Source organism: Acanthaster planci, linkage group LG03 (genome assembly GCF_054643075.1).
Source record: "Acanthaster planci isolate LZ-2023a linkage group LG03, COTS_SCS, whole genome shotgun sequence".
NCBI classification, from domain to species: Eukaryota; Metazoa; Echinodermata; class Asteroidea; order Valvatida; family Acanthasteridae; genus Acanthaster; species Acanthaster planci.
In genome coordinates, this window is record NC_141779.1 from 20,812,278 (window position 1) to 20,839,862 (window position 27,585).

Genomic DNA, 27,585 nt, shown 5'->3' on the forward strand with positions numbered 1-27,585 from the left:
CTCGTTGAGTGGTAAACGGAGGCCGCGTTGTAGAGTAAGCCCGGAGCCCCGAACGCTACGGTTGGCAACATTATATCAAGCTGCGCACCAGGCGTCACAGATATAAATATACACACCCACACCGTGCGATTGAATAAAGAGAAGCTCCTAGCACGTTGCCTACAAGTGCTGATCCCGTACGCAGCATGCTTCTCAACTGCACACTGAAAAGCGTCAGATATCCACTTTGTGCTAGGAGCTCGGTCTAGATGGATCGGCTGATGGGGCTTCGCATCAAGGTCTCTACGGCCATTCTACTTCTGCTTCTCCCTTGCCTTAGAGCCGCTGCGCCTCACTTGCCCGTGGAACAGTGGAACTCCAGGTAATTTCCATGCACTCTCTGGATTTGTAACTTTTTCTCAAAGGTGCGGCTTTATCTCGTCTGTTGAACTGCCTGGTATCGTTGTCAGGTTAGAGATTGGATACGTGACTGCATAACTTTGCAACTGCATGTTTTCTCTATATTCAGTCAACCACTTTATTAATTAACATGCTGTTCTTTAACTACATATAACCTTTCACTGATGGTACTTCTGCCTATTTCAAACCCGGTACACCTAAAATAAGTTTAGATAGCATATGTTTATTTACTTGTAAGACCATAAAGCAAATTCCGACTCGCTTGTCGCGTAACGCGTACGTGGATGTTAAGTCACCTGCATTGCAGGGGCGGATCGTAAGGTTATTAGTCAAACACCTTTGTCAGATGACCACAACACCTTTGGTCATCAGGTATCATGTTTGAACTCGTATATATTTCTTCACGAAATTAATCAATATTTTCGATCATTCTTCCGGCCTTCCCGTATCAAATCTCTTTCTGATATGCAAGCTCACCTTTGTGATCACCGCCCCGTTTCTTCTGATAAAAAAGACCGTTGCGCTAACATCACCAATGTGACACCTCATCAGTAGAATTTATGTACTGTACCATTCACCGGGCTATTCGATATAAATCGGCATGGGTGAGCGTGACAGTATAATCGGTGACACGTTGATATTAGGAAACAAAAGGTATCAGGGTTCCAAAATAGAATAGTTGGTTGGGAAATGTGGAGCAATGTTTATGCTATTTCGACAATTGCTACGAAATTTCTTACATTCAGTAGATGAGTTTGGTAAACTTTGATAAGTGTTGACCAAATTTGCTGTAATGTCAGCAGTTAGTGTTTTGACAGAAAGTCTTCAAAGTTTAAGGGATTACAATTGATTGTCCTTTTAGGGGTATTGAACACCCGATCCTGCAACCTATACTGCTGTTAACAAATAGCAATGACGATGTTTTGTTTTCTGCCTAAGTAACAGCTTCATCAGCGTTCTATAAGGTCATGGGCAAAAAAAGGAAAGAGGGAGGTCTGGCGAGCTGACTTATAGAGGGAAAGGTAAAGGAATACTATGGAGGAAGTCCTGTAATTCGAATCCTGCACGGTATTTTTTTCTTGTTTTCTCTGTTTCTTACAGGAAAAGATCCGATTTGAAAGGTTATTTACTTTCCTGCCCTAATTTGTAGCCTTGTCGTTGGTTTCATCGAAGGGAAAATGCTGACTTCAACTCCATTGAAATTGCGCCTCGCTTACAAACCTGGCATATGTGGCTCCTAATACGATAATGTATTTATTACTTCGTTTCATGCGATGTCATTTTGCTGTGTAAGACTCGTTTATTAGTAGCGGTAGATAGTCAGATCAGTTGTGTTGATCAATAAACTCACTGACATTCAGAATCTCTATTCTCCGTGCTTTTGCAAAAATGGAAAATCAGTTTTGCAATGCCGCTCCACTATACACAATCAAATTCTTTTGCATTAGATACACCAGTGTTTTCTGCATTGCATTTTTGACAAGGAAATCTGGTCCACTTAATTCAAAGTGTACCCCCAACGGTGCATGCATGCTTTGCGGGGAGGGAATTGGCAGAGCATACCGACGAGGTTGCTGGAGCCTAAGGCCCGCTGTATTCACTAGCAAGGTGGCCGTGTTCATTAAATCGAGAGAACTAAGAACCTTGTATGCCTGTGTGCATTCAAGATGCCAGCGTAATAAAGATCTTCCACCAGGGATTATTATCCAGGTACGCAGACTGCAAGAAAATCGATGATTCCATAAATAGTCCAATCCTTACACTAAAAAGAAACAATAGCCGGAGTGTTTGATTATAGGCCAAGGCCTACATGGCAGAAAAGGTAGTACATAAACAAATCAAGTTTGTATGCCGACAGTGTATCCCGTCTTGGCGTGGTATTGCAATTTCTGCACTATAATTCCACGTATGCAAATTATGACGAGGCTTCTGATGTAGGGGTTTGTGAGAATTTAGAAAATGCAGTGAACTGACAGAAACAAGCACACGCAAACAAAAGAAACAGCGTCTGCTTATAAGTTTATTGCACTACTTTTTTGGCTCCAAAGAATAAATGGAGATGGCGCAATAAATAAAAAGCAACCACAAAGATGGCTGGCAGTGCGTCCTTTTTATCCATCTGGTAGAAGAGAGATCTAGACTAAGCAAGCAGAGCAATATGGCTAAGTGTACTAGCATTCATGATTGGCTTTACGGTTACCCGAATTGTTTTCCACGACTGAACTGTCCTTACTACAGTAATTATCAGTCATTGGTTAGGCCCACTGAGATTAATTCATGCCTCCCACCGACCAGTTCATCAAGTCTGTTTCGTTCTGCTGTTTTCGCTCCTCTACAGTTGTATACACTATTGCCTCAATTTGAGTTATCCAAATTTGACCTTTTTATCACCAAATAGACCTATTATGAATCTGCAGAGTACAATGGCATCATTTTTTTAAAGATAGTCTTGACTTAATCTCTTTTCCCTAGCCACAACGGTCAAGGCTAGACTGCTAAGGCTTTGTTAATTGTTCATCAGTCTTATAAATATTCTCAAGTTTTTCGATTCACGCCAAAGAAAAGCCCATTAATGTCCTGGGTATTGTGTCCATAAATCTTCTATGAGCCGTCATTATCCCTCGGCAGTAGCGTATCCGGGAAGGGCAGATTTTCCCCTGGAGACATGTTGAATTGTTTGTTTTATTTTATTTTCATTTTCTTTTCTTTTTAGGCATTGAAATCACCAGCATTAGAGAAACGGTACTACCGCTTGAACTTGGGATGGGGTGGGAATTTTTATACTGATATTTAAAATTGGCAGTCGTTGTTGGAAAAAATCTACTTTGTCCTTCCCCTCCGACCCAAGACCTGGATACGCCTGTCCCTCCCCCATCTGTATGTTGAGTGGACTAGATCAACCCATGAACCACACTGGCACTTAGTTGTCATCCTGCCAATCATCCCACACCCAATTTATACGACACGGTTCTGTGGTCGCTAGTGGGCGTGGCCTACAGACATAGTAACAGGATGGAGGATGCTTGAAGTATATGTAGGGAAACTAAACAATTACCAGTTTTAATTTAGTCCGAGAGCAGTCTAACGAAATTCAGATCAGAGCAGAAATGCATTAAATTAGACAGTAAATAATTTTGAAGTAATTATCTCTAGTTATACACGGTGCAGTCCGAGACTGAACCGCTGCCCAACTTTAAAAACTCGGCATATTGATGAACACCCACAGAGTTAATGAGGCGCATCACTGTCTACACCTAGGTGTTTGTAGGATCAGCCAACCGTAACGCTCAGGGTTTCGACTGTTAAGACCCCTGTTAATTGTTCACCAATGTCAAAAATTCCTTGGCTCGTGGCCATTGATGTACATGGAATAAGGTCCATAGGCTACCAGTATCTCCTACCGAGGGATTAGTGTCAATTTTTCAGAGACGTAAATATGTGCACTACTCTCAGACTGATAATGTTCATGTACTTGGACCTCAGTATTAATATGGATGAGGTGATATGGGAAAGTTTCAAACCTTGCCGGCGGTCCATGGTTTAATGTAGTATCTGGTGAAACATATTCACAATACTGTCCAATGTAAGAAAATGCACGCTGTAGGTCTATGTATGATTCAACGAATATAATGGGTTATCACTAACGGTGATCTCTCTGATTTGTCTGGGAGTTGAGGCGATGGTTAAGATCTTGTGACTGCAAGAGAGTATTGCCTGAAGTAAGATCCTCACGGATACCTGCTTTAAAACCAAAGTTATCTTCAAGGGATAAATGGTCGGGCCGATTTGTCTTGGAAGTAAAATCAAACCCGTAAACGTAAAATACGATAAGGTGTTGAAATACCCATATCCAAGCGCAATTTACTTCTTACAATTCAAGCATACAACTCATACAATTCAAGCATTGGGCTGTGGTATACTAAATGATCAAGTACACCGTTACAGAAAACATCCTTTCAGTACACCCGTGTACGAAGCTTCCGGAAGCTGTTACCATTATTTAATTTTCAGCAGTACTCTAGGGGTGCCTGTTCTGTTCCCTGCGTATGAATCGTCAGTCGATTCCACGGTCATCCGCTGATATTGTGCTAACAACGAAAACACAATTACGGCTGATTACTCGCCTGCCAGCTGGGGATTTGGGAGGTTACCAAAACACGCTGGCTAAGCCCAGTTAAAGCTTGATTCCATTTTCTCAACTACTTCACACATCCTGCGTTTCCGTCCCAAGCCCACTGTATTGATAAGATATGCCGTGGCTGGGCATCAATAAATTGCACTGCAGTCGAGTTACGGAAAAAAATTTGTAAGAGCTGTTTGCAACTTAAATTTCAAAGTTTGTACCGTCATTTCTTTCTTGAGGTCAGACGGCTTTCAAAATAGCCTCCATGAGAAACACGGTGCGTAATGTAAAAAGCAAACTCGACCACCACACCAGAACACAAAGAACAGTTTTGGCATAGCGACTTGTGTTATAAGCTGAAGTTCGCACACAGATGGATTTCTGGTTGTAGAATTTGGTCGAGTAAATGAAAGAGGTTACCTGTGAAAATGTGTTTTAGCTGCAACCTCGTTCCTAGAAGTTACTTTATTTCCATCTTGGCTTTCAATAGTAAACCCTGGTTTTCTTGTATCCTGATTCGATGCAATAGCAGTGAGGAAAGGATTTACCTCGTGTATGTGGTGTTTATTATTTCAGCTTGTACTTCGTGTTTGCACTTTTGCTGTGAATTATTACATCTTGAGTATTGATTCTAATTATTAAAAAAGTGATATTGCATATTGGTTGGATGAGATTGGATGAGAGATTTTAATTTTTCTCGTCGAAAAGAACGCGCTCCTCGATACAATACGCTACGAAGAATAGACCGATTGTGCCTGCTAAGTCACGCGACCTATAGTGGGTACTAAATAACGAACACCGTAAGCAAAGTGTTTCATAAATATCATTGACCGAAAATAAAGCCGACGGTAAGTACCATAGTCTAATACTATACCGTAAGTAGGCTTTATTGTTTGTAAACAACACTCAAAACACACTTCGCTATGGGAGTGATACCTACTGTAGGTCACGTGATTTGGCGAGCGCAATCGGTCTATTGGCTCTGCGATAAAAGCAGACACCGCAAACCAAACGAACGCTGATTGAAAGCACGGTCAGACACCACACTCGTTCTCATTAACATACGTATCAAAAGTTTTTGGATCTAATACCAGGGTAGCAGTGGGGCACACTGCCCGACACCATGGAGATGAGGTTATTTGAGTCATGATCTTTTTACAGTCTGATAATCGATCATTTCCCAAAGGGTATTGTTAATTGTAAAAAGTGCCGCGTCATAGCATGCCTGGGCGAATAACCTCCATTGGTGCAAAGTTTGAAAGTACGTAGGTATGATGTATAAATTATTATTCTAACATCTTTAAAAATAATCCAGTCATTTATTCGGGAACCTGTATGGGGCGATGATTTGTATTGTATATCCTGGGAAAAAGCGATTTCACAATAATCGATTCATTTTAAATCCAAGACATCTTATACACTTGCAATTAAATTTGAGGGCTAAATTCTTTCAACCTGACAAAGGAAGTGCCTTCTCTTTCGCTATTCGTTGAAACTTGATAAAGGGTGTATGGAAGACAATTTTCTACTCAACTTGAAATGTCTGTCACTTCCTGGGAATTTGAGTCCACGGCAGGAAATTCGCTATGCTTGTGTCAAGACGTGACAAATTGGATGTTTGCTCAATCTGACGTCTGCACCCAAATCAAAACGGAATCAAATTGTTTTGTTCATTGTAGTTAGATTTCAGAAGAGAGCGGTCCAAGTGCGTGTTGTTGGTTTGCTCTTCTTCATTTGTTTAGAAGTGGTAGTAATAGGATCTCTCGCACCTTTCTTGGTAGGTGCTTAATTCGAGACAAAAACAATAAACTCTAACATCTTATATGTAAGAATACAGGCTTTTCATTACTAACAAGCCTGAACTATGTCTGCCTAGATATATGGTTTCCCATGGTTCGGTTGTACCTTTAGCCAGATGTGGATTAGCATTTCCTCTGTGAAGAGGTCCAATTGATTTAAGATCTGCGTAAAAGACGATAGACCTGCGATATCATGACCTCAAAACATCCTAGAAGGAGCCAGAGGTACCGTAAATGTAAAGGCATTCAAAGAGCAGGCGTTTTGCAGTACACAGCTGGTGCAACTACTTATGTAATGAGCGTTCCGGAAGAGAGCATACGAAGCAAACTATGGGACAGAGAGAGCCCCACCCCCCTTGTGTTGGCTATTGTCATACTGGTATCTCAGGATTTTTTTTCAGACATTTAGGGGGATGTGTTAAGCGACAATAGGCTGAAGTGTGTATAGGGAATGGACTTGTGGGGGGGGCGTACCCGTCTGTCCCATTTCGTGCCAGGTATAGAAGAGAAGGGGGTGTCCTTGTTTTAGGGCTTATACTAAAACAAATTTATAACGCTTCTTTCAGCTTGCTCAGTTCCATATAAACGGTATATAACAAGCATGATATGCCATTTCAGCAAATGAGTGAATGTTAACATTATCAGTGGCTTTTGTACCGTTAACAGAATACGCAATTTGAGCTGGGCCGAGCGCGCGGCAGCGACATACGTTTGTTATCTACGGAAGATGCGGCAGTTCGCGTGCGTGACTTTTTTCACGTAAGGCCAAGCACACAACAAAATGCCAAACGTTCCCGTTTTTCTTGCTTGGGATGAGTTTACAGAGAGAAACTGTCAAGCAATTTTTAGGACAAGTTGACACTCCTCTCCAAGAGGCTTTGATCGATCGTCTTTTGGCTATTTAAGGGCCCTGGGAGATTTCTAGAGAACAATTCTACAAACGATATTACGCCTAAATGCAATAAATGAAGATCATGGTAGACTGTGCATCACAGAAATCTAAGGAATAATTTAAACTAGCACCATTCGAGAGCAAAAGTCGTAAACCCTACTTGTCTGTTGTGAGAGATACTGATTTAAAGCTAGAGTGAGTCGAAGCATATTGATTGGAGATGTTTCTCATCGTGTGTAAAAATGTACATGTATTTGTTGTAGTCCGTTCGGCTTTTTTGTGACTTATTCTGTGCTACCCGATGAGCGTTTATTTTGTTTCATAACTGTCAGGTTTTTGAATTTCCAAAGATTTTGTGTGTAATCTATAGTGGTACATTTTAATTGGAAATTGTCTGATTCCGTGATGCCCATGTGTGAACGATCCTGAAAAATGCTTCGCAAGTGACTGTAATTTATGCTTGTATGTTATCATCTTATGCATGGGCGCAGTTGAGTACCGGGACTTTCGACAGGTAATTGAACATCGGATTTTGTGGTTTGGTTTGGTTTGGTTTTTGTTTCGTTTATTTAGTTTTTTCCAGGAATTTTACTTCAGTTTGTACATTTGCAGAATATTTTGATTGGTTTCCTTTACGTCACCAATTCGTAATTCACTGTTTGGTCAAAACTGATATCAATAACAACGATATCTGAAAAAAAAATCCGAATGACACCGTATCACCCTTATATATATATAAGTAGAAATGCTAGCAAGTTTAATCTGTCAACGTGTTCGGTAGCTCAGCTGAATAATATGTATCCAATGCATCGTATAAATTTCCCTTCAGGCGACTTCTGCCGAGGACAGTATCCTAAATTACGGTACGCTGGCGCATCTCCATAATAATTAATTGAACGCCTCAACATTTCACGGTCATTTACACACGTTTCTCCTGGGGAATCGAGAAATTGAATTTTTTTATATCTTTTTTTTTCTTTTTTCATGAGGAACTGCTAGTATCGGTGTCGGTTGCTCCATGCGAAGTGTATACGTTGTAAGGGTGCGTGTTTTTCTTACCGCAGCAGCTTGGAAGTGATATTAACACACGCACGTTGGACCCACCACCGACCAAACTGAAAGCAACACATTGATTTATTTTGGGCGGGCAACACCTTCTGGAAGCTGGAACTGGAGCGGACAGAATTGGTGGCCGTCACCGTGTGCCTGTAACGACATGACTGTTGGGCTGCGGTGCTGCATACCCAACTGGATAAAGCTCGCTTGTTAGGAGATTAATCGCCTCGGGGAAAGATGGAGACCAGCCCCTCGGTTAGGCTGGGAACAAAAAATGGAGAGTAGCTGTGAGAACACTGATCGACATTCCTCAATTCTTTCCACTATTTTAATCAGCCACACTGACGGTATCTGCGACTCTGGGAGTAATTATTTTTCATTCTCGCAGTTTATAACGACCCACTGATGACGTCTATTGAGCATACAAGCTAAACACTTGAATAAACAGCAAAATGAATTTGAAGGGAAACACTGTGTTGTTTTTGGTCAGGCTAGATTAAAGATTGAGACATTAAGACGTTGATAGGAAGTTTTGATAGAGAAAATGCGGTACCTTTTTCAGTCCTCCGGTGAGATTCAGACTCGGTAACGCGGGAAAGGTAAAACAAAGGTATCCAGCCAGCATTTTGCACCCCGCAAGCACTTTCTAGCTTTCAGAAAATTTGGTTACTGACACCTTGTGACACCCCCTGCCTATATGCAACAAGCACCCCATCTTTTCCTGGAATTTGCAAAATTATTCCAAAAATATCCCAGCCCCAGGTCCTCAAACTTTTATCATATCGGCCCTCCCCGAGTAGAAATAAAATCACTCCTGGAACTTCGCCCGTAAGGTTTTCTTTTGATAACAAAATATTGCAGTCAACTATTGATATGCGAACGGAAAGGGTGTTTTATTTAGACGTCTAAAGCACTCGTTCCCCTAATTTAAATCAATAATGTGTATTTAATGTTTAGTACAATATTTTTAGTTCAATGTGTGTTCAATGCGTGTATCTTAAGTAGTACCGCGAACACAATCCTCCTTGTAAATTCATCAAAGATATATAATTGAAATGACCATCAGCAAATCACATGTCGACATGCAGTTGTCATGAATGGTGTTGACACTTGTATTGTTCGGGCTCTAGCATGTTCCCTTCGTCTTGATCAGAAAAGGTCGTCGTACGTTTAAGAACTTGCTTTCTGGATGAGACGTAAGCACTAGCTTCACTTGGTCAAAGTGAGGGTTATGGCCTAATACGTCACCTGGCATAAACCATTACCCTATATTTAATACCTTTGATGTTCCAAGGTCGTTCGCTGTCTCTGAAGTGAAGCAAATCGAACACTAAAAGAGTGATCGACTTCATACTGTAGAACAGAACTTCGAAACATGTTGTCGTTCCATGGTGGACTGTCCGTCCGTCTCATAAACCGTGCTTTGGAAGTCTTGTTACACGTATTTGAAGTGGTGTCTCTGTGTCCATGTCTACCGAAGCGTGGGCTGTGATTTGCAGGGTTGCTGTCCTTCGTGGTTCGCTTTTAACTCCGTTCTCGTCACTGAAGGCGTGGCTGTATACATGTACAGCGTACGAGGTGCCCTTACTCTGGCTGGCTCCCTCCATATTCTACTCCATCGTTCCGCTGGGTTCGCTGGGTGTATTGTTTTGCCTTACGGTCAATGGGACGTTCACAGCTGAATGAACCCGAAGAGCCGTCCTAATTTGTTGGTCACCGGTAATCATTGTGAGGTCCAGTCACAAACTTATTTCGACATGCGACGAACTGGCACAAACGATGAACTTCTTCTCTGCGTGTTCACATGAACGTCAGAGCCTCAACCCGCCAGCCTGTGATGAGCATGTGGCACTGGATTCCGTGTGAGAAAAAACCATTTTGATGGGAATGATATCTCACTTCATGGAGGAGTGGCTCTGTTCATTCCATTGAAGACGTGCTTTTCATGGGGTATGTTATGGGGATAGGTTGCTAAGAAAGTCTGGTTGTCTGATCGTTTGTGGATGGCTTGCTATATAAGTGAAGGGCATTCACCTGCTCACCTTAGAGGGAAATGTCCGACCGATCTCCGATCTCTGAAATAGTTTTATTATTCTTGTCAAATGCCAACTTTGTCCTAAGGAGTGATTAGCTAGCCCTCAGCTAAAAGAATTTCTCTGCAGAAACTAATCTGCTGCTTGACAAAATTTCCTTGTTTTTGAGATACAAGTCCCAACGTGTTGGCGGGTAGGAATGTTCACACCTTTGAATTTAGCAGCTCATGTCTGTCTATGCCTTCTTCCAAGCTCGTGTCACGCAAGGGCGGTGCCATGATGATTATTTATTTCGCCTGAGGCTAGTTATCTTTCTAATGAATATGCCGGTTTGCTGACGGCTGTTCTGTACTCTTTGTGCTGTGGGTGTTCGTTATCGGCCTACAATAAAGGTCTTGCAATGTGGGATGGACCTTGAAGCAGCGATAGCTATCTTGGAAGGCATTACTTGTCTAGTTCCTGTACTTGTTCTTGTGTGGTCATCGCGTCCTCTAGCACTCCATTTTCCAAGGAAGTGTCATTTAGCCGTCACCACAGCAAGTGTAAAGTCTATTAACAAGTCATTGGTAAAATGCCGCGAGCACTTTTCACAGTGAGTTGTAGCAGGGTGCCGTACGTGCCCGGACTCCACGGTCGAAGAAATTCATGGGGAGAAAAAAAGCTCGCAGAGCAGCCACTTTGTGCGTGCCGCCCCCAGAGCGCTTCCCCGGACTAAAAGCCAATCTTGCCACAAAGACAATTTTCGTTGGGCAATATTTCAATTGCAAACGCCTTCTGGAGCACATGTAGGCAAATGAACGTAAACACGTGGCCTTTCAGACACCACGTTCACTATCAAGCCGATAAGAGTTCGATTTAAGTGCGGTACTTCATCATATGTTGTTTTTCATTCCGGGGATGGAGGCATACAATAGGGAAAGAAGAGGAAACCGACAGTGAAAGTATATGCCTACATTTAAATCTGCATGCGTTTTAATATTTCGCATACATTTTGAACTCTGACAGCAGAAAAGTGCAAGATATTTTTTCTAATATTTTGTACATAAAACTATGGATTTTCTTTCCGAACGACAGGTGGTTGATTTGCGATTTAAAAGACTCGTCATAACTGAAAAGACACATTAAAAATTGATCCAAATTTGTTTGTTCAATTTTTAAAAACGGCACATTGAAATTTCTTCACTTTCTTAATACAAAGTTACAGCCATCACACGCTTCATAATTACGACCGTCGAAAAAACTAACGATATCTATTTGGTTCCACAAAATTGGGTACCTATGGCAACTAAGGGAGGTAAATCGATACATTTTGAAGCATGTAAAATGGAAATTGTATAGGCTCGGTGATAAACACTCGAAACCATGCAAGACATAGTTATTTTGCACACAATCGATTTCTTTCGTTTCTGCTAATTGAAGATTGTTCTCGCTACTTGTCCAATGCATTAATAACAGCTTCGTTGTTTTCACTTCAGACGCGATGTTTGCATGACTGAAAGGGAAAACCACTCCCACTGGGAGGTTTTTATCATTTGAAGTCTTGGTGCTGAATGAAAGGGGAGAATAATTTCTATTGCAAGCGAGTTGTGTGATGTTTTTCTTTTGAAAAATCTGATGAAATGGCTATTTTTACAAGATCTATCATATTCGTTGCTGCAGGGTTTTTCAAAGAATGCATTTCGTAAGTGATGCGTTCACACCCACATACTGGCGCCAAAGTGGAAGAGACAACACGCAATATTGAACAAGAGTTAAGCCTACAGTGGGGACATATTTCGTTATGAGGACAGTTTTTCTCCTCACAACTTGGTCCAAAATTCCTTAATTTCTCCCCATATACACGTTGCCCACTGGGGCAAAATTCCAGCCGCAGTCAGCACAGAGTTTACTTCACCGTTGTTATGGTTACCGTAATTTGCCGTTTGCCTCACAAACTGACGTATCGTGTGTACACATTCTGTTGACGGTACGTCACTTTGTGGTGCACCAAAACCGCTGCATATACGTCACCGTTGTGCAACCGACGCACTGCACAGCAGCGCAGGACTGCAATCGCTGCCCATTTCAGTGGGTGGTCTGAAAAACACCCCTTTTGGGTTTTTACTTCTTAAAAGCTTTTCCGCTCATTAACTTTGAGATGGCGCATGGCAAAGCCGTTTATCACTTCATATTGGCTGCTCGGATCATTAATTCCATAACCGTTAAGTACGAACTGTAATAGTTCTTGTCACGGGGGACTGGGTATCAAATTGAATCAGTACCGGTGATGCTGATAATAAACTATGCATCATTTGAGAAGGAGAATCTTTGTCATGTCAAGAACGCAAATCGCGAAAATGCCACTGAACCATACAGTATTCGGCGCCGTAGCAATATTAGATTATACCGGGGTATCATGGGTGTGATACATTATCTAAAGGCACGTCTTAACATTTTCGAAGTGAGGGGCCGACTTAATGAGTTTAGGAAGGTAGGAAGTGAAGTATACTTAGTGTGAGAATTATACTATTGCTGACGGCCACTTCACAATGGCGACGTCTTGATTACCTATAGTGACGATGACGAACAGTAAATCCACGCCGGTCATGCAATGCCTACCGACATTTCCCAATTACAGGCCATCGAGCGACACTATCTCGTTACCCTTTGAAACACAAGTAACTTCATGCTTTTGCATACAGCACCATTAGATAACGTCAGCCGTCAATTTTGAGCATCGGTCATTGATTGCGCGGAGCGCCCGAGATCAATTGGCCTCTTTTGACCGACTTACGATTTTTAAGTGCTTGTACTGAGCATACACTCAGTCTGTGTTCAATATTGCTTTCCTATCGAAATCAGCCAATTGATTTTCGACGAATTGTTTCTTCCCTCTATGCATTAAGGATTTTTTTTCTTAAGTTGACTGAACGCCCCTGCACCGATATATTTCCCTTGCACGTATTTTAGAGTCAGGGTAAATTGTAGACATTATGGTCGCCATATAAATGAAATGTCATTCATGGTTCTATTATCGCTGTAGAGTGAACTTAATTCGATTCATTGTTAAATTACATAATTGATAACGAAACTTTGAATTACTTATATTTCAGTTTGAATCCAAAGTCTCAAAAATATCGAAATCACACTCTTTTAATAAACTTTTTTATTGGACACATCAGATGGTAGTATTGTGACTGTAAATGAAATACCCTTCCAATTACGATTGTTGCCCCAATATGGAATAATTTTCAAATGACTTTCCTATAAGCTAAAGAGATTATACGTCCGGCTCTGGGCTCCAATCTAACCGTTATCAAGTGGGTATGATGTTTCCTGATTGATGCCTTGCCAATTATTTTGATTTAGATTCAGATTTTACATGAAGTCAGTTTTTACAACGATTAATGTTCTGGTTTTGCGTATTCATGCTTTCGCCAAATGTCAATTAGCTATTTAAAAAAAAATCCCCCAAAATATGAATGAGTTCAAAGTGTTCTGTGCTCATTAACACATGATCGCAGATAAGCATTTTTAGATTTGACATTGAATTTGGGAAAAAGTCAACTAACTGAAAAGATTACTGTTGCAATATGTAAGTAAAAACAGAACCGGCTTCTTCAGTTCCCTAAGCTATGAGAAATTGCTCGCCGTCAAGAATTTTTATCACAGCCTTTCCAATGGAATCTTCCCCCCCCTCTTTCTCTCTCCAAAAAGGTTGGTCTGGGTTTGGCAGTAAATCTTGAGAGCGATGACCGAGTTACTGTACACACACATACCAATGAATGTGCATGTACAGCCATCCTATTTTTAACAGTCTCCCCGAGCGGGGCGAAATCAATATTGATTTTTTAAACAAATTACACCGTCGATGATTTTCTTTTAAAGATAATATGTATCATTTCACTCCAAGCTGTTTACCTAATGCAAAGTCCCTGGGTCTATTGATAAAGATACCGTATGTCGATGGTTAAAATGTGCTTTATTGGTTAAGAGTTTGCCATCCACGTATTTGGATAGAATTTCTCAACAACTTCACCGATCCATGGTGACAAGTGTGTATTAGCTGTTGACCATGCACACGATAAGAATACCTTGAGTAACGCAGTATGAACCAAGACAGCCCACGTTCAGTAACGTGTGATACAGTGAGTCTAGTTTGTAACCTTGCATTGAACAAAAAGTGCAAATGCTCTGACCCACAGCCGATCCAAGGAAGTCCAATCGTCAGGTAGAAAATTTAAACCGTTATAAAAATCCACATAATGGAAAATCCGCATTATCTGTAAGCAGGTTTCAAATCCGCATGTTGTGTATGCTTCTCACGTAACCCACTAACCTTGACATACAGTTCTTCAGCTTTTTAGACCGAGGAAACCTTGCATGTGTGTGGCTGTCGTCAATAAATTAACGAGGACAAACCCGCTGAAACTCAAGTACTATGGCGCTCAATTCGTCCACCTGTTCAATAATCAGCTTTATCAATTTGTAAAGACAACTTTTAACCAAAAGTACCGTCGTCAGGGGCCAGGCTTTACCAATATTAAATTGTTATGAGTTCACAAAGCAATTGGGAGATGAATTTGTTTGCGTGGAAAACCAAGAAGGTGCGCCCAATCCCGCTGCTTTGTCGCGTACACCAATTCTTGGTTTTTTACTTTGAGATCTTGCAAAACGCCCGACAGAACAGCCTGCTGTTTGCCTTCGGTACACACACACCTTTGGCTTGACAGTGCCGCGGGGCATTCAAAGTGTCCCGTAACAGAAAACAATTTCACGGTCTTGTCACCGAATTCGTTCTGACGAATAATTAGCAGAGATCGGTAATTCATTTCCTTGGTCATTTTGAAAGGCGTCGCAGCCCTGTCACTTTATCTCCAGGCTTGCGCAGGTTGAATGGGAGGAAACTGTGCCTCCGTTTACCTACAAATCCAGCATAGTTCGAACGGAAGTAGCGCAGAGTTCCGAGTTGCTCATGTTGATATTAACTTCTTTCAGACAGGAAGCGGGTGTGGATAACCAACTCAGCTATCGCCGTGTAATGTAATGCTTGAAGTAAATGGTGTACATGTAGATGCCACTTTTCGAAACATTAGACATGAGTTCAACTTATACGGGAATTGGGAAAGCCCGATTTATGCTTGTCCCAGTACCGTTGACACGCGATTGAAATAAATACCTTCACCGTGGGAGACGCTATTCACTACGGAGCTCTGGAATTGCCATCCGACTTGTTGAGATCCCAACATTAGGTATAACAGGATGGCATCATAAAATTATACGAGGCAGGGTGTCGACTTGCCGAAATAATTTGTCACGGCATGGCGACGTACTGAAGACAGGACCTCAGTTTCCTAACGTTTCGTATCTCGGGATGACGACCAAATTCTCAAAGGACAACGACGTCCAGAAAAAAAATTAACGGCATTCTGACACAATTTATCACAGAATGGTGACATCCTTAGATGATATATCACCAGATACTAGATTCCGCGAGCAGGATACCGATATTCCTTATTAGTCTAAGATATCGTTTATACGGTATATTAAATTATCCCCAGGATGGGCGCCCTATATTGAGGAAGTCGTAATTTCGGGATCTCGGGATGATAGTAATGATTAACCCAAAAATTTACCACGGAATGGTGGCATTTTGTCATGACTTATCTCAGAATGTAGAGTAGACACGCATCTCCGTTGTAATACATCGTTATGCTGAGATAATGAAACAGTGTCTAAACAAGGTTATTGTGTCTCGTCTGGAGCTCCGTAGTGGACAAGGCTCGAAGGATGTTGCTACCCACGCGTTTTGCGTGGGTAATTGAAGTTATTCCTTGTGGGGTAGCATTTTTGCCATGGAAGTAGTTTTGTCACAAATTTGGAATTTTTCCAGCTGCTTCACATCCTGCCTCATCTACTTTCCTTCATTTGATCGTGGAAGTGCCGGGATATGCACCTTCATTTGTCAAAGGCAAGCATCGGCAGCCTTACCCCAGAGCGGCGTGTGTCCAATTAAGGGGTGAATATTAAGTCGTTGTTTCTCGCCCTTAATGGCATTAGGTCTGTCAAATGGTGGACAGGCAAGGATGATGGCTGCGTCATCAACAAAGATGAGTTGTGTCACTTGTAGCATGACTGACACTGCAGGGTCGCCAGAATGCAAGGTTTTGAAAAGATTAACTACCGTGACCAAGCATTATGAATTTATTTCTTCCATGTGGGCAAGTCAGTTTCCGAACTCGTAAAGAAATTTGTTTAGCAATCAACCTGAAATACGTACAGCATGCATATTTGAAAAGCGTCGTTGCATAGTGCACAGGGGAACCAGATGGGGGAGGCCAATCCCGAAGATGGTTGAATGCAAATTTGCAAAAGAACTACGCGGCCTCCCTGTGCTGAAACTAGCGACTGTGTTGGTGACAGCGTGAAGCAGTCGGGAATGCATAGTTTGCCCAAACAGAATTATTCATACATCCCGTAAAGAATCTCGTTTTACAACTGGGACTGATATCTAAGCACGTTTACGCGCAACACGAGAGCCAGGCCGAAGCTCAAATCAGTCCGCACTCGCCAAGGTTGAGTTAGCTTTTTATCGCGCTGTTATTATCAAAGCCAAAAGAGGCCAAAAGTTTCAACCTTTGTAATTACATGTTTTTGGATACGTTTCGTGGGTAAACGCGAGGTTCAACAGTTTTGGACGAAAACTAAATTCCAATCGAAGAGATACTTTAAATGTGCTTAATTTTAAATCTGAGGATCTTGCAAAGATCGGGGGAAATCGATGCAAAGTAATGAACCTACGCAGTATCCCTTTTTCTTTGTTTATCTAGCTGCCAATTTGTTCGCCCGTTGACCCATTTGGTGCTGCGGTTGCAAAAGGATAACGGCAGATATACCAATGTTAGAGGCGGGATTATCTCGATTTTCTTATTCAATGCTGTCATTGTTGCCATAGGGACCATATAGAATTCTCAGTTTGAGGATTCTGCAGGCAAAATCGAAGGCTGACTCTTTTAAACTTTAAGGTTTTTGTTGTTTCGGCCACTGTAACTTGCCCGTTTCTGACCAGTTACAGAAACGACCCTGAAGAAGAAATTCGTCTTTTCATTCCCAAATTATGCCCGGGAGCAAAGAATCTAATTGTGATTTGTGCGAGGAAGGTTATTTGATAAAGCAACTCAGAAAAGGGAACTAAGATTTATGTTGACCACAACGCCAGGAGGGTGTTTTAATCAGAAATCATTACCAGTGCCATGTAGTTGTTTTGATGTTTTTTGTGTAAAATATATGCAATATCTGTAGTTACCAAAGAAACTTTACCAACGGTGTAAATCTCCATACATGTATAGCCAATGGCTCCATTGTGTCTGTTATTTAATTTATTCTACCAAATTAGCCTGATTTTTTCTAAAGATGCAAGAGAAATCGTGTTCATCGATCGGCAAAGAAACATATGCAAGCACCATTAATTATGAGACCAGTGAGGTTACAAATTTATGACACCCTATTTGCCAATTTCTTGGGGCCTACTCTAGGAAAATGTGGTGTTATCTTGATGAGAAGCAAAACGAGCGCAGTTGATTGGTTGATAACTGTCGGCTTACACCGACTGTGTCGCACAAAAAGCTTTGCTTCCTGGACTCACCAACTTCAGGGCTAACTGAACCACAGAAAACCCTACGATATTCACAGCGCAAGTCTACCTACAGATAAGCACCACTATGCATGCAGATTCACTGGGATGCTGGGAGTCAGCCCACTCTCGTTAACCACAGAACGGCAAGGATAATCTGGGGTCAATCCAAGTAAATCGTGTAGCTTAACATATTACTCGCGCCTATCACAGACTCTGTAACACTAGTATTACTATACGTGTGAAAATACGAGACGGCACAAAACAATTGAACGAACTGAACACTTTTTCTGTATCAAACCATTAGGAACACGTTTCCATACAGTGTTGGAAATCAAATCCTGTAGAATGCAGGGCGAAATTTGTAATGCTTCCTATTTTCATTAAATGTAAATAAACAGTTCAATATTTTCAGCACACAGTAATAGATCGTACAACCCTTATCACTGACGTCATGCACGGTTTACTATTCTACTCCAGTCATATTATTTTGGTAATAAGAGCAGTCCAAAACAATTCGCGTACACCAAGCAAAAACAAAGAACCAGTTGCAGAAACTAGGCCAAAGTGGTTTTTTCCCCTCTCGTGATTTTTTGAACGGGTCCAGTCACATGCTAGTACCGAGGTGCCGTAAGGAGGGCCCGCCCGCGACCGTGCCAGGCCCGTGCCATCCTGAGTCCGGCGTATGTCCTCTGGTAGCATCCGCCCCAGAACCAACACAGATTTCTCGGCGTTTGTCACGTTCTTTGCGTTCCTTCTGGCAGGCGGGCTGTCAGATTGGGCCATCCAGTGCTGCCCAGTGACAGGGCGGAAACGTGAACGCTGAAAGCAAGCGCTTATTAGGGTCACGAAGCCCGAGTTAGGACTAGTTCGAGCGAGACAAGGCAGGCAAATTGTCCTACTTTTGCGTAACAGTTGTGTATTTGGGCTTGCTTTGTTTTTCCTGTGGCCAGGCTCAATATTGTAGGCAGGAGAAAAGGAAAAGGCAATGTTAAAAAGCGCGGGAATGGAAACTATTGACTGAGTCTCAAGCTTCTGGACAGTTTTTTTCTTTACCAGCTATAGATGGAAAACAGTCTTACGCATCCACAGATAAAAATACTATGGAAATCAGCTATAGATGGAAAACAGTCTTACGCATCCACAGATAAAAATACTATGAAAACCAGCTATAGATGGAAAACAGTCTTACGCATCCACAGATAAAAATACTATGAAAACCAGCTATAGATGGAAAGCAGTCTTACGCATCCACAGATAAAAATACTCTGAAAACCAGCTATAGATGGAAAACAGTCTTACGCATCCACAGATAAAAATACTCTGAAAACCAGCTATAGATGGAAAACAGTCTTACGCATCCACAGATAAAAATACTATGAAAACCAGCTATAGATGGAAAACAGTCTTACGCATCCACAGATAAAAATACTATGAAAACCAGCTATAGATGGAAAACAGTCTTACGCATCCACAGATAAAAATACTATGGAAATCAGCTATAGATGGAAAACAGTCTTACGCATCCACAGATAAAAATACTATGGAAACCAGCTATAGATGGAAAACAGTCTTACGCATCCACAGATAAAAATACTATGAAAACCAGCTATAGATGGAAAACAGTCTTACGCATCCACAGATAAAAATACTATGAAAACCAGCTATAGATGGAAAACAGTCTTACGCATCCACAGATAAAAATACTATGGAAATTACGGATATTATTATTGTTACGCACGTCTGAAACACACACGAAACAATCAGGTTAATGAAAGTTGTTAGTCACGCTACCAAAGACAGTATTCGACAAAGAAGGAAATTCAATGAACGGTGTCAAGAACTTTTAAGAAATTTAATTAACAAGAAGCAAAATTAATTCAAACATACTAAGCACAGTCTGTTTTAGTCGTACTTTTGAACTTTTTCCATCACCCAAATTAATTCTTTTACTAATAGTGAATTTGTACGCTACCGCATACTCTTTGAAAAAACATAGAAATTCTAAATTAAAGCCATTCTGTGACTTTTTTCTTTGTGATTCTCTTATTGGCTTCATTTGTTTGAAGGGCGGAAACAAACCTTGAAATTCTCAGCTCTGCTCATTTAAATCAGTGTACCCAATCACTGTGCTGGTTGAGGTTTTGGAATTCCTCATAAAGGGGTTTTCTTACATACACCAGCTTTGGAAGAACTGATGGGTGATTCTGTATGTTAGAAGGTGTGTATTAATCAGAACGCTCTTCAAATATGCAGGGGATGTATTCGGTTGACAAATCTAGAAATGTTTGTTTTGCATCGTCTGGAAAGGGCCGCCAGGGACGAGGGCGGAGTTGAACGTGGGTTGGAAGCCTCCCAAAGGGTTTATTGAGAAAAAAACCAAACCCGAGAGGAGAAGGCTCCAGGGAATAACAATCTGACTGTTGTTTCGGAAGGATTATCGGTGTCAGTGGTGTTTCAAAATGTTGGCAAAACAGCTACACAGCGAGCGAATTGAAATCGCCCCAGGCCAACGAAAGCAAATCTCACTAGCAATGCCGCGGGCGTATGGAACCCTAGTTAAACAAGAATATATGCCTGTCCGGAAACGATGTCCTGGGGTGAAGATTTTTGCTGAATCTACGTGGCGCTTACAGCTGAACAGACATTGCACACTGCCAAATGATAACAGCAAATTTTCCATAGCATAGGACACCGCTGAACGTGAACCAACTCACACATTCTTTCAAATACTGAATACCTGACTCTACTTGCGTCCTGGCAGACACGCTCAGCGGCAATGTATTGCTGTTCTCAAACGGCTGCCGGGAATCAGCGAATGAAGCGTCGGTTCAAGAGTGGATTCGTGGGGCGCCAATGGGGGACATATTTGTGGTCTATTTCTTTTCCCTTAAGTTAAAAGCGTGTAAAAAGCCCTGAAGTGTAGCCACAAGGAGCCACACCCCTCAGAAAGGCCAAAGAAGGCCACATTGAAAACTTCCAAATTCTCCCCCCCCCAAAAAAAAAAAATAGTTACAGAATCCGTTCTCGGGTGTACGGAAGCACGCCGTCTGAAAAGGAAAACGCTGTACGGCAAAAAGCCTCCTGGTTTATCTTTCCTCTAACTGATTCAGGAAGAGGTTCAGGAAGAGGGGCTTATTTTCTCATTTTAATTTGTGGCTCGCGCTGTATTTGTTCTCTGCATGCAGGAGCAAGGCTGATTGGGTGAAACTCTGGAACACAGAGCGACACGTGAACACATGTAACGAGGCCCTTCTGCCGGTCTGGGACGTAGCCTGCCAGAATGACATACGGAAGATCACCAAAAGAATGGGACGAGGTGAGTTGGCTCTTACAAACCTGTTCATACTGAGGGTGAACCTGATAGCGAAGCGAATTTGACGTCAGGAATGTTTGCGGCAAAATTTCGCTTTACTTGGAATGTGTTCAACTTGTGTGGATTCTAACCGCGAATATTTTGGTCTGACCTCACCGATTCGCGTTTGTGTTGGCTTGTGCACAACGTATGGACAGGCCTTATAGCTGTCTTCTGCGATATTCGAGTGACATGAACGTCTCTATGAATCAGCAATCTTTACATGAGACAATGCCCACCTGAGGAAAGTCTAGGCCCAATTTTAGTCGATTAGCTTATTCGTTATGGTGACTCCGGCCTAACGTTGCCCAGTGTGAATGCTTCCGTGGGCGAGTGCAGCACTTTTTCTCTCTGTTTATCAGGACAGACGCGCAAATACGTGTCCATCTGCTTCAAACTTTTGACAGAATTAATTCAGTGACACTTGGTACTAGTCTAAAGGAGATTTTTATAAATAGCAGTATGCAGAATATAGTCCAGGGGAGAGGTAGGGGAAGATCTATTTAAAATTCGATCGTGGTTTAAAAAAAATTGACCTCCAGTCTATTGCCACTATCTTATAAGGAGTTCGATGATATTCTTTGCATGCAGTACCATTAAATGTCATACTATGACATTTCTTCAGTATTCGATGTATGTCATAGTCCCTATACCACAGCCAGTAGAACGGCACACCTAAAACACTGAGTAGGTTTGAGAATTAGAGGTTTGCTAGTTGACGTGCAGATCAACAGTTTTCTTGAGAAGACGTAGATTCTCCTTTTCGCTGTGGATGCAGACTAGAGACCTCAAGGGCCACATTTGGGTCATCTTTCTGTCGGAACCTGAAACTTGTCTGAGTTAGGCGGAAAATTGATGCTGCGGTCCCGATTTAATGGCTGATTATTGCCGCTGGGTGCAGCGTTAAGTGATGTGAAATTAAGCATCTGATCAGCGTATTTACAGACCCATCCCTTCCGACGGTGAGATTGTATCAATTTCACGACTTCTTGTAGAATTCCCCGTTGGTCATATGTACCCGAGTCAGTAGGGGGGACTGGGCGCGGCGTTTTATGAAGATCGTACAGTTCATATCCGCGGTAATAGTTTTCTGGCGATGTAGCAACAGCGACGCACCTTTGCGGTCTCCGGACGCAGTGGCAGCGTTGACTCCGAAGGCTGTAAATTGAATCAAAATACTTTGGGACAAGACTGGGGGACAGCAAGGGAGCTTCAGCCCCCCCCCTCTCTCTCTCTCTCTCTCTCTCTCTCTATCTATCTCTCTCTCTCTCTTCCTCTCGCAGATAGCCTGCTTGAAAGTGCTAGTTGTACATGTACCTCAAGTAGCTGCCCCTGGCTTTACTTCAACTCCCTCGATCACCTTTGTGGGGCGCCTCGCTAATAATGTGTTTCATTGATTTCACTCAATTGAATATTTTTTGCACCAATGGACTAGGCTCTAGAGAACTCAATCTTGTTCAGGGCACACAAAGAACGTTAAGGATTTAGCAGATGATGTTCGATCCCCTCCCAACAAAAAATCAGTAACAAAGGAAATCATAATTCTTGATAAGAATCTTTCGGAAATGTTGACGTAGATCAGTTACGTCATTCAGGTTTCCCGACTTGTGATTGGGTGTTGTGTAATAATGCTTCTTTGAACTTGCTCTCATTTTGCGAAGCGTGTGACATTTTGGCAAACGACTCTGTTGGCCGTCGGCCCCGATTTTCTCCGAACCCACTTGAAGTGAACCGTAGAAATTAACGAGCGAACAAGAAACGATTTTCTCGCAAGTCAGGGGATAAGGTCGATTATGTCTGACACATTAAACGATCAGACGGCGCTCGCGCAATCGAATTACATCCAAGGCTACACAGTCTTTGACGTGTCTGTTTCGGTAAAAAGCATGGCATAATCGGGGTTAATTTTTAGTTGTGGCGAAAATCCAAGTTTGATCTCTTAGGTGCAAGGACAGCGTGGAGTACTTTCGACCGGTCACAGACTTTGTAGGATTATTCAGATGAGATAATCATAAACAATTTCAAATGGCGCAGTCGGAATCACGGGAAAATTTAACCTTATTCGCCCACTCTCAAGATTTATTTGGCATGTGGTAGCCGATGTTGCTTTGCCCGTCAGCATTTTTCGTAAATTCTTGGAGACTTTCACTACTAGTTGCCAACTTCCCAATCTGAATCCATCAGTATACTATTCAAACATCGTGAGGTTCCATCTTGTTTTAAATTTGTCGTGATTTCATGAATTTTTCCAAAGTGTTCTCTTCCCCGACTCCGTTTGCATGTACATCGATTACCTTTGCTGATGGTGATTATGTTCTACGCCACAAGAGCCAATCTATTTTACAATATCGTAACATGGGGTAACTTTGGTCAGAGGGGTAACTTTGGTCAGTAACCACTAGAGGGTTTGAAACGTTGTTATTCTCTCAAACATACAGTGGATGCGGACGTATTTAGTATCATTTTGTTCAGAAATATCATCGTTATTCATTATTTAACATTTTCGTTGTTTGTGGTAACCATGGTAACCATTTTATTTGGATTTTCACGCCCCACTTTGATGAAGACTAAAAACAAATGGTGGCCAATGTTGACCCAAGCCCAGGGTAACTTTGGTCACCCTTTTCAAGCCCTAAGACACCAATACATTTTGAAATTCCTTTTTTTCAGCATCGAAGTTTAGATGAGTATCACAACGCTCTGAAAGAAGGGAAATTGAAATTTATTGTCTTTAATAACTGAGAAGAAATGATAACATACATGTAAAAAATGACCCAAAGTTACCCCATGTTACGGTATCGTTCAGTGAACAGAGGGACCTTTTGAATGCTTGTCATTGATCCATCGGCTAATACAAGTTGAACATTTTTAAGGGAAGTTTTGCTATATAACTATTATTAAGTTCTTCGTTATATACGTTGAAATAAACCTGTATTGCCTTCGCTAGACTCGCCCTCCGATAAGTTTCAACAGATGTTGAAACTTATTTGACTTGGAATTTTGCAAACTCGTAGGAACTGATCGATTTTTCACTTTCTTTTTCTTTTTTTATCAGAGTTTTTGAACGAGTGGACGGCCAAGAACTTCCTGGCCGGAAGCAAAAGGAGAAAACGCGGTCTGAACGAGGAATGTTGCCACGAAGACTTAGGGTGCGTATGGGAGGAGGTGGCAGAATACTGCGTCATGCACGGTCGAGAGAAGCACGAAGACGGTAGCCCCGTACGAGGCAAGCCTGGTAGAAGGCGCTAATAACAAACCAAGCACACTACACCCAACGACGATTCTGTAAAATAGACTGTTATATATATACTTTCTCATTATTTAAATCACTTACCACTCTTTTAATTTTTTTTTGCGAAATTAAACCCATAAGGCACACCATAAAGCTTGTACATATACCTCCATTAATCAATATCATTTGCGTACGGCCTTGGGCGAGAAAACTGCACTTTAAAGTTAGAAGTATGTCCAATGTACAGTATCATTGGTATGAAACATTTTCATTCGTTGGGGTTACCAAACGTTAGATAAATGTTCGGGGTCTTTCAGAAAATACCAAAGCGCCCTCCAGAAGTTATCCAAGAACCAATCTTACTGTCAGGTCTCGTCTTGCTTGCATATTTGCCCCATAATACGTGAGTACACCCTCTTTGAAAGCTTATTCGTTCCGTGAGTGATAACAGACGAACTAATCCAAAATGACTTGAAATATTTCATGACGCTGCACCCGGTGACTGGGTGCATGCTGCAAGTAGAGTAGTCGCCAGTGTTACAGTATAGCAGAGAGAAGTAATACCTCATCTTTTCAACGGTATTACTGAAAAAAGGGTTTTCCAGTATTTTTGTGAGCGACTGTCGTTAAATTAGATCAGGCCAAAAATGTAGCTTTAGCCATGCGAAGGATTTCACCCCGTTTATCCGGTACATTTGCGCATTAAGCGCTCTCTGTCACCTAGAGCTGAATTAAAAGCAATTAACGACTTCCTGAAAACAGGCAGGGATCTTAAAGGCCGCGAAGGAAATGCGAAAAAAACTGTCCGAAATAACCGGCCTTGCTTTTTCTGAAATGATTGATATTTACTGAATTCATGTATTTCACCGAATTAACGCATTGCAATCAATTTGTTAACATTAGTGCTAATGACTTCGTGGATAAAGTGCAGTGAACCCGGCATTAATTTGACGCATTTTGATTGCGTCACTGTTCAGCGGGGTCAGTGGATATTTATGACAGATCAGTTTCTCTGTTGGTGTTACTGAACTGAACGTTTTGCACATTCATATGAGGTCACTTTCCTTTACATTTACTTATTCGTGCACCTGTACATTTTGGGTGTATACATCAAACTTTGTTCAGAAGCAAATAGGTCTGTTTGTTGAACTCCTTCAACATCAAAATTATAATGGTGGTAAAAAGTTGGACGAGTGCCTGTAAAGTCTATTGTTAAATTGAATGCAAGGCTGTAGTGCTGAGAGGTTTTTTTTAGTTTCAGGAGAGCCAGTTTGGCTTTCAGTTTGTTTCTTCGAGAAAAAGCAAGTGAAAGATCTTTCAGTGCCCTACTCATTCAATTTGTAGCGTAAGGCCTAAGTTTGTTCGGGAGATAATACGCAGAATTCGACATGTTTTCTCGACAGTGAATGTCCTCGCTTATTTGCTTGTCACAAGAATATTATGTCATATGATAATGCACGGACATCTATATCATTACTGATAAGCTTATAGCCTATACCAAGGTAAAACTTGTCTTATTTACGGCGATGGTTAGTAAGATTGATTGATTTTCAAGGGTTAGGTGGTTCTGAAATTTTTAATTAACACGATACCAGGTTTCATAGTCATAGCTAATTTGATATGCAAATAACTAATGAAAGGGGGGACTTCTGAAAATCTCTGCGACAGCAGACTTTCCTCTTCAATCTAAGTATGTGCACAATTTTCGTATAGCATCGTTCAACGCTAAAGAAAACGTTTCATGTCTGGCATTCAGTTTTCTCACAGTGTTTGCAATCAGCGGGTGATGATAAATTGCAATAAGTGGAAAAAGTGTATACACGGTAAATGTATATAATGTTCTAACAAAGTTTGACCATTTCCCCCTTAACTGTATGCACGAAGATAAAGTGTCGTACACGTTCCTTGTACATGCATTGGTAAAGCTATTATGTAGTGGCTTTGTGCAATCCTACACACCCTGGCACGAACGAAGTCCCAGTTGGTCAGATGAATCAAAATAAACCACCCCTTTCATGAAACAAACAAGATTAAAACTTGTTCAATTTTCTGGAAACTAAAGCCCAGATAGTTTGTCTTGAGAGAAAAAAAAGTAAGCTTCATGTCGTTTCTTCTGTGTCTCATTACCGTTTCTATTCATTCGTGCCGTGTCGCGTTTATACACACCTAGTTCCCGGTGGAGATGGTCGTCTCAAATGTAAATTAACAGAACTACTTCACACTCCAAGGGCATTGTAAGACCTTTTAATATTTGCTAAAGCCATACCTCCTGTTATCACATGGCTATATTTTTGTTCACCAATATCACTGAAGACCTTTGAGGTAACAATAACGTGTTAGACATTGGAATGTATGTCCCTTAACCTCTAAAATAGAGATACCAATCAATGCCTTTAGAGTCTCCTCCCAAGACAGCTACATCCTCCTTGCACTGGCGTTCCTGCTTCAGTTTCTGTCACCTAGGCTCATATGTATTTTATGCGTTGGTGGTTGTTGTTTTGCATTACCTTGAAGTTTATGACTCGACGTGCATAAAGGCACTAAGATCTGATGATCAAGCAAGCATAATTATGAGGCAGCCTCGTTATATTTAAATAAAATTTTATGATTTATTATTTTTAAAAGCACAACGAACATCTCATTCGTGTAAAAAATGAAGTATGGATTATCATTGCAGGATGAAAAATAAAGAATAAAAACTACTTTCTTTATCACTTTGTGGTTTCTCAACCCCCCCCCCACACACACACACCCACCCAAGTGTGTATTTGCCTGCAACTGGGGACCCCCTATTGTTCCTCTTTTGTTTGTACTTTAACTTTTTTAGAAGACCACCCATATGTTTTGTACACAGTTGTCAATCGGGGACCCTCTGTCAATCGGGGACCTTATTGTCCTCTGTTGTTCAGGGTCCCCAGTTGAATGCAGAAACAAACTCACATACACCCCCACGCATTTCGTTAATTGTCTTCTAATGGGAATTTTTACGTGCACTTGGAAGAATAGTATTTAAGAACTCTACTTTTTTTGTGCTGGAAAGGATCATTTTGTCCCAAATTACACAAGCGATGAAGACGTCACAGC

At 41.5% G+C, this 27,585-nt stretch overlaps 1 protein-coding gene across 1 annotated transcript; it reads left to right on the top strand.

Annotated features, from left to right (window-relative positions):
- Positions 1-27,203, top strand: LOC110973101 (insulin-like peptide 7). Its single transcript, XM_022223612.2, has 3 exons — positions 1-361; positions 21,103-21,233; positions 24,325-27,203. Exons 1-3 carry the CDS (start codon positions 249-251, stop codon positions 24,516-24,518), a joined length of 438 nt encoding a protein of 145 aa, XP_022079304.1. The 5' UTR covers positions 1-248; the 3' UTR covers positions 24,519-27,203.
- The last annotated feature ends 382 nt before the right edge of the window (positions 27,204-27,585 follow it).

What these genes read in the sequence shown, in the direction of transcription:
- LOC110973101 (XM_022223612.2), top strand. Translation starts at nt 249, where the DNA reads ATGGATCGGCTGATGGGGCTTCGCATCAAGGTCTCTACGGCCATTCTA. An exon ending in GTGGAACAGTGGAACTCCAG is followed by an intron (nt 362 to 21,102) that starts GTAATTTCCATG and finishes CTCTGCATGCAG; the next exon opens with GAGCAAGGCTGATTGGGTGA. An exon ending in CACCAAAAGAATGGGACGAG is followed by an intron (nt 21,234 to 24,324) that starts GTGAGTTGGCTC and finishes TTTTTTTATCAG; the next exon opens with AGTTTTTGAACGAGTGGACG.